Genomic DNA, 7675 nt, shown 5'->3' on the forward strand with positions numbered 1-7675 from the left:
AGAAGCACCAGGCTTGTGCCAGCGCCCCTAAATGGTTCAAGTGGTGGTTTGCAAAAGCTTTTCTCCTTCAGCATTCATGGCAGAACACAAAAGAAAAGCATTTTCAGTACCTACTTGCCCAGTAATTGTTTCTCAGTCACAGCACTGAGCCCACCTTTAATTCTCCAGCTGACGTTGGCCCTAGTCACTATACAGGGAGACAGTACAAGTGTGATGTGATCAAAATCCCATTTAAAATCAATATTGCTCAATTATCTCCTTCACACAGGTGCTTGGAGAAGACTGTACGGCCTACAGGAGTGAATGGCCAGCCTTTGCACTCGTGTTCTGGTTCTCCGCGCCAAAGGTGGGCTGCAGCCCCGGATCACACTGTGTTAGCTGCAGGTACACATCTGAAAGCTACTCACCCTGTCCACGCTGTCCTGATCTCCCTTTTCTCAGAAATTAGTTATCCCATGAGAGCGTTAGTGTTTTGACTATGCTCTTTAACTTCTTTGTGTGCAAGATTAGCCTTCCGAGTGCTGAGCTTGCTTATATAAGAATTTAACAAACACAAACAAACCAGAAGTGGTTTCAGTACAGGGTTCCAGCAGACCCGGAACTGTGTCCGTCACTTCCACACCACTGCAGTGGAGATGGTCAGCGAGAAATTCTGTGACACCAACAGGAAGGAGCCACGCAACTCATGTATGCCCAGCAGTACCCAAAACTCCTTCACTTAAAACTACCTCGGGTACACCTAGCAAGTGGCAATTGCGACTGCGGTTTAATTACAATTAACTTATGGTTTCTTTTCTATTTTTGATTAATTCTGATACCTACCCTTAAGATGGGATCTCAAGGAAGATCCTATCAAATGTATAATTGTTCAAGTAATTATTAATCTTATGTAGATACTTAACACACCACATTATTAACGTGAAATCTTTCTTCAACTCTCTTGCTTCTTTCCATATTTCTCCAGTTTTCATTTATGTTTCCCTTGCTTGGATTAACTGTACGAATCCAAGGTAACGTCAGTTATTCCATGGCAAAATGCTCTCCCTGGGTTGGAAAGAATGTCATTTGCCATGTAACACATCTCTGTGTAATGGCTGGTTTAATCAGTTGTGTGAGCAAGGTCAATCAGAAAAGCTTACTGTTGGAACTAAGGCTTTGCCTGACAAGAAGGTTTAGACTTTAGGCTTTAAAAACTGCCTTTTGGATAAGTTTATAATCCCATTCTGTTTTAGAGTTGATCTTTAATTTAACAAAACAGAATCAGGTGTCCATAGTGTCAGTTAACAGCACAAATAACTTATTCAAATCCTCAGCTGCCTTTAAGGAAGCTGTGTGAAGTGCTGTACTTCATCGAGAAAAGCTGACCCTTGCCTTCAATTTATACTTGTGCTAAAAATACCAGAACTGCTTTGACTTTGTATAATGTGCATATACTTAGGAATAATCAGTATATGCCTGTCTATATAGGAGTAATGTGTTTAAGCATATAGCAACTGTTTCTGTTGCAAAAAAAAAAAAGCTGATGCTGATGTTTTTTGCCCTCATATTCTACCCAAATAAATAAATAGTTTTCTTTCCTCTGGAGATTTACCATTGGCATGCGAGTTGTGTCTGCAGGCAGGCAGACCTGTGTAGAGCCCGCGTTACGGACACAGCCTCAGCCATCCTGCTACCCACAGACTCTGCAGCTCTGAGGGCAGCGGCCTTTCCGGAAGCGTGCCAGGCACTGACACTGTCCATTTCTTAGTCATTTCAAAGGTACGTAGCTGATTGATGAAATATCTCTATTGAAAACAATATTTCAGAAGTCATTGTCTAGTAGCTTAAAGAGTATATTAGCTTTAGGGTATATAGTACCTTAACTAAAGCAGCAGTCCTTATGTCATGGCGGTTAAAAGGTTTAACCCCCCCATCAGGTAAATTGCACATCTGTCAAACTCCCTTGCTGGAGAACAGCACTCGTGCATCAAGCCAGACTCGTTTCGCTTTCTACCTTCTTGAAAACTTCCTTTTCACTTAAAATATTCCCATTTTTCAAACATATTGGGTAATTATTCTCTATGCACCCCAGCAGCCCTCTGAGGTACACTAGATGTTTTTTCCCTTCTCTGCAACAGTCCGATAGTAAGTCCGAGATAAAGAAGTAAAGCAGCTCGCCTAAAACTACGCATGGAGTAGTACTAGATCGTATATGCAACCCTGAAGTTCCCCTGTCCACATCCTATGCTCAGACCATCAGACAGAACTCAGCAATATCCACTATGACCTCTAAAGCTAGAATTGGCTAATGCAGGAACAAAAATAGCATATTTAAAATGTTTATACCATTGTCTTAAGTGAGAGACAATATAAGCACTAAGACAACAAAAATACAGGCTTTCATGAGCTTACAGGGGAAGTACGAGGAAAAACACATTTCATCCGGCACACAACCCAAAAGAAAAACCAATTGCTTTGAACAGCAGAAAGCTATCTCAGCCAGGGAACCTAAACCTGCAAACCTGCTTTATTTAGGTGGTAACTTTATGGGAAAAAGGCTCAATTTTGATCCTATAATAAATAATCTATTATCTTCAGCCACCCATTGCATCCTTCTCTTTGATCAATTCAGTCTGCTGCCGCTCATTAGTATTGCTCTCCTGCAGCTCCCTCGCCCTTGCCAGCGATCACCTGAGGGCTCAGGGGACACTGCTGCAGCACTTGTGCGTGGAGCCGAGTGACAGACTTCCAGGTAAGCCAGAAATCAAACGCTGGCTCGCCTTGAGACAGATACTGCGTTAAATCCACGGTTAACTAGAGAACTGGCAAATCCCAGTAACATGTACACAGACTTAAGCGACAGAGGAGCTGAACTGAGGAGAAAAATTCCAATTGTAGTCACTAACTGATTACAGCAAGCAGCCATCCATCTCTCTTGTGGCCTATGCCGCTCTGCGTTCAGTTTCTCCTGTGCTCGTGCAGTCTCTGTGTACCAAGCAGCTCAGTGGCATTTGTCGATCACTAAAACAACCCGAACCCCAGCCCTTCATCCAAGTGCTGTACTGCCTGAGCTCTGAGTGCGCTTAAAAATTCACAGCTTGGGGTGGGGAGCAGTTACCCAGGCAGATTCTGGTACAAGCTGAAAATAACAAGAATGATTTAGGATCTATTGACCTTTTCCCTGAACCACACAAACGGTACCGTAGAAAACTGAAAGTTTTGTCCAATTGCAGGCCATTCCTTCCTGTACTGTTTTTAGTAAAAGAACTTCCTCAGTGGCATAAAAGATTGCAAAATAAAAATCCGTCATTCTCTTCCCCCTCCTGCTCCCCCGCCCAAAAATGGAACTCAAAACCCGAAACAATCAAGTGTTGAGAAAGTCTGGCTGCATCCCTTTGAATTTCCCCCACATATCGCTTAAAGCACCTAGCTTCAGAAAGGGAAATATATTTTAAAGTGCATTTACCACAGCAATAGTACCAGCACTAAAAGCTTTTCCCCTCATCCCTATTCTCTTTGTTCAATGTCTGAGATAGATTAAAATCTCCCCAGAATTCACCCTCTCTGTACCTTGAAGTCTCAGTGTATCTGCATCTATTTCTGACACTGGAATAAAGGAAATCCAGCGTCACTCATCCTGCTCTGCACTAAACTCTACTCTGGAGCTTGTTTAGATTTATTGGGCATGAGGATCCAGCATGCGGTCTATGTCTATTGGATACTGCGTTTAAACAGCCGCTGTGAAATTACATCCCAGTGTGCGTGGGGGTGAGGAAACAGGACTAGAGAAAAGGAACTTCCCCCTCTCCCCTGCTCCTCTTCCATTCGCTCCAGCCACACAGTTCAGTACTTGTTGATCCCAAAGATCCGGACTCCATGAAACTGAGGCAGTTTGGGGATCAGGACGCTCATGAGGGAGATGGTGTTGATGATGAAGTGTATCCGGTCATACTTGGTGTAAAAGCTGGTTAGAAAATACCTGGAAAGGAGGGGAACGGAGAGAGAGGGAAACTGAATGACAGCGCTTCGTGTCCTTGTCTCGCAGGACAGCATGTGCAGAAGTGCCGATCCCTGCAGACACGTGAGGCAGCTCAGCCGCCGCAAAGTACTCACAGGACGATGGGCATGATGGTCAGGAACTTGCGTGACGCCGTGAACTGCACGCCGTAGTCCATCTGCTCCCAGTGCGTCAGCAGCCGAGCCTTCCCCTGGTCCGGAGTCTCGAAAGGAGTTCCTTTCACGGTATGTAGGAAGATGTACATACTCTGTAGCAAAGACAGAGGCGGTGTGAAGCGCACAGAGTGTTCTCTGTGCCCCTCGCCACCCCACCAGAAACATTCCACTTCAGCAAGAGCAGCGCGGTTGTGGGAGCTTGCACCAGCGCGCAGTTCCGCTAGAGGGACGCATCGTCGCTGCTGGAAAACGCGCTCGAGCTCGCAGCGGCTAAGGAACCAGCGAGAGTCGGGGAGGAAGGCTGCTAGCCAGGGCGAGCACAGGCTTGCCTCTTACACGTGAGGCCTCTCGTTCAGCTCCTGGGCATGAGCTGAGAAGGTGGTTGCAAGGTTACAGCGCTCGGATCTCTGGGATCAGGAGATTAGTGTGGGCTTGCTCTACCGTGCCACAGCAATGCTCTCTAAAAAAGTGCCGGTAGAGCTGTGGGCAGCGAGGGTCTGGTCCTGCTCAGATTGCGAGTTATCCTCCTGAAGTGGAACGCAAGTCACAGATAAACAGCGAGGGCCTGGCTGCATCACCTATTTTAAGTACAGCCATCACTGGCTTTAAACTCCTGCCTGTTCTTGGGAGCTCGCTGTTTAAGCTGCCGGAGAAGGGGAGGGAGCTGGATGAGAGCAGGATGAGAGCAGGCAGCTCAGGAACTGAGCCCCAAGCAGCTCCCATGGTTTTGTGGGATTTTTCCCCCTCCAGAGACATCAGTAATGTTGGTGTGAGGGTTCCCAATGAGGGTGTCATTTTTGTCTCCAGAATATTCTCAGCCTGAGATAATATTTAAAATAAAGGATACAAAATCGAGGGCTGCATCTTTGAAGTATTTTGTCCCCTGTGCCGGAGCGCGAACGGCTGTTGAGAGGTCTTCTCCTCAGCTCTGGGACCCAAGCGTGCCAGGACTCACACAGCAGGACGGTGGAGGAGCAAAAGCGAGCGCTTAAACAGCACATGGTTTTCTCCTGCTCTCGAGGGAAGTTGTCACTGGGTGATGGCAGCTTTGTCAGGGCACAGGACAGCGCTGTGCCAGCACAGCGGCCTCCGGCACTGCACAGAGCCTCACCAGGTGTTTGCTGTCTCACCTTGGCTAGATTTAAACGTCACCTGGAGGCAAAGTTGCAGTCTGAGGGGTGGAGATTGAGTAACTTACCCCATGTCTTTGGAAATACAGAGAAAGGAATTGTTTCAACAAGAATCTTACTCGATTGCTTTCAAAAGAACAGCTGGTGCTAAGAGATTACCCCTCCGTGCCCTGGGGAGGTGAAGCCGGCCGCGCGGTTGCCTTACCATGTTGTGAATGATGTTGGTGAGAGTCCAGACCACGGGGACGCTGAAGAAGGGGATGCTGAGGAGCACGACGTGCAGCAGGCCAATCCCAAGGACGTAGGACAGCCAGATGCCCCGGCTGTTCATGACACGGGTGTTGGGGTTTACCTCGCTGTGTGCTGTTCCCACGTTCATGTTGGCTCTCGTGCCAGACGGGCACCCCTGAAACTAAAGCAGAGTCAGGTCAGCGCTCGGATAGTGTCACCCTCCGTCTGAATCGCTCCAGTGAGCACAGCCGGGGCGAAGCACCGTCTTGCTGTTCAGCAAACCTGAAATTGGTTGTTTGCTATAAAAATCACAAGTCAGTTCCCTTCTCTGCACCTCATTATTTCCACTAGTAGAGCTGACGTTTCTCAGGGGAAACTAAATCCGGGAGTGGCGGAGATTTGGGAATAACGTGTGGGAAGCCCGCCTGTGACAGAAGGTACTTGTGATCTGCTGAGACGCTTTCCTGGAACCAAGATGTCAAGGTTCAATCCCGCGATTGCCTGACAAGACTCAAATGAACGCTTCAAGCACTTTTTAAAATCATCATCACATTGTTAGTCATGGAAGCACTTGGCACGTGAAGCTTCTTACATGTTGTGGGTTCAGCATACCTTCAACGAGAGCACAAGCATTGGAAGACTAAAGGCACGGCAGCTCTAGATCAACAGATCTCCTAATGAGTTTAAATTAACAGGGTTCTGCATGGCTCTGGAGGCTTGCTGGGCTGGCTTACATGTTTTTGACTTATGGCGGGGCGTGAAAGCAACAAAAAAATTCCCCCCCAGGGAAGGAGTGAGATTCTTCTTGAGGAACATAAATTTTGAGCTAAGAAGGAAAATTGCGTTGGGAGGATGATTCAGTAGGAAGAGCTGCAGAGGAGATGGCTCTTCCCCTACCTGGAAAAAACAGCTGCCATGCAGGAGGAACACACAGAGATGTTTTTCTGAACAGTGCCAGGAAGGCGAGGAAGCACGGCAGTGTCATCCTCTCAGAGCAAGCCTCTGGAGCGGTGCCCACAGACAGCGCAGGTATCGGAGAGGCTTTTTGGACGCTACACCGATAGTGGCAGCAGGGATGGGTCAGCTTCTGGGCTCTCTGGGAAGGTGAGCGCTCTGGTTTACCAGTTTCCAGGGATTACAGGAAACAGCACCAGTTGGAACCACTGTAAAGTGGAGTTATCTTCACAGCGAGATCAGGGAAGTTACTGCATAAAATCATCTTTGTGTCCCAGGGGAATGTATTTTCGTGAGAGAACACGGTCTGTCCCTCCTTGTACGGAGGACCCCAAGGCGAGGGCTGTTTCCTGATGTCTAGCCTGCTGTTTTCGCTGCTTAGGTTCCCACAGCTGGAGGACGGTGTTGCTGTTCTCTCGCAGCCTTTGGTCTCAGGAGGCGAGTCCGAGCCAGATCCAACATTATGCTTTGGATGCCGCTGCCGGCTGTTGGCGTTCCCTCGCAGAGCGCTGGGCCTGGCTTGTCTCAGAAGCTGGCGCTCGCCCCTCTTCCTGCCCAGGGCTGCGACACAAAGCGAGCGCTTGGTTCCCGCGGCTCCTGGGACGCTCGCTGTGACTTCCAGCCTCTTTCGGCTGCACGGGCGGCTGGGGGAGCTGGCCACTCACCTGCCTCTGCTGCCCAGGTGGCAATCAGGGGGTGATATCTGGAGAAGGGTTTTGTTACCAGGAAAGAGGCTCGCAGGTCTGTGGAGTGCTTTTTCTTGTCACCCATTTCCTGGGTCAGAGGATATCGGATATTCCAGAGAAAAGGCTGGAGCTTGGTTTTGGAGCCAGAGTTCAGCGCTTCAGTCCTAGCTCCATCCTGAATCTGGTGCAATTCCCAAGGGCTCTCAGAAGGAAATTGAGGGGTTGTGGTGAAGCACGAGTCAAAAAAAGTCATATTGTTGCAACAACACCCCCCAAAAAAAGCAAACACCCTGTGGAATGCATCAACAGGAGTGCTGTTTGCCAGACGTAGGAAATAATTCCAGATATCGGTAAGGGCTCGGCTGGAAGTGTCCAGTTCCGGGAGGAGCTGGAGGGAGTCCAGGGGAGAGCAATGAGAATGAGCAGAGGTGTAGGAAAAACATGACCTGCACGGACAGATGGATGGGAAGGGGTTTGTTTAGTCTGGAGAATGCTGGGGAGAGGCGTGAGGATGGTCCTCAA

The 7675-nt window shown here is 48.3% G+C and overlaps 1 protein-coding gene across 1 annotated transcript; it reads right to left on the reverse strand.

Annotated features, from left to right (window-relative positions):
• Nucleotides 1-3822: 3822 nt before the first annotated feature.
• LOC104457424 (ORM1-like protein 3) lies at nucleotides 3823-5661 on the reverse strand. Its single transcript, XM_010085428.1, has 3 exons — nucleotides 5488-5661; nucleotides 4093-4244; nucleotides 3823-3958 (listed from the first exon to the last, which is right to left on the reverse strand). Exons 1-3 carry the CDS (start codon nucleotides 5659-5661, stop codon nucleotides 3823-3825), a joined length of 462 nt encoding a protein of 153 aa, XP_010083730.1.
• Between the last annotated feature and the right edge of the window lie 2014 nt (nucleotides 5662-7675).

Source organism: Pterocles gutturalis, unplaced genomic scaffold (assembly GCF_000699245.1).
Source record: "Pterocles gutturalis isolate BGI_N339 unplaced genomic scaffold, ASM69924v1 scaffold4860, whole genome shotgun sequence".
Classification (NCBI taxonomy): Eukaryota; Metazoa; Chordata; class Aves; order Pterocliformes; family Pteroclidae; genus Pterocles; species Pterocles gutturalis.

What these genes read in the sequence shown, in the direction of transcription:
- LOC104457424 (XM_010085428.1), bottom strand. Translation starts at nt 5,661, where the DNA reads ATGAACGTGGGAACAGCACACAGCGAGGTAAACCCCAACACCCGTGTC. An exon ending in CCAACATCATTCACAACATG is followed by an intron (nt 4,245 to 5,487) that starts GTAAGGCAACCG and finishes TCTTTGCTACAG; the next exon opens with AGTATGTACATCTTCCTACA. An exon ending in ACCATCATGCCCATCGTCCT is followed by an intron (nt 3,959 to 4,092) that starts GTGAGTACTTTG and finishes CCTCCTTTCCAG; the next exon opens with GTATTTTCTAACCAGCTTTT.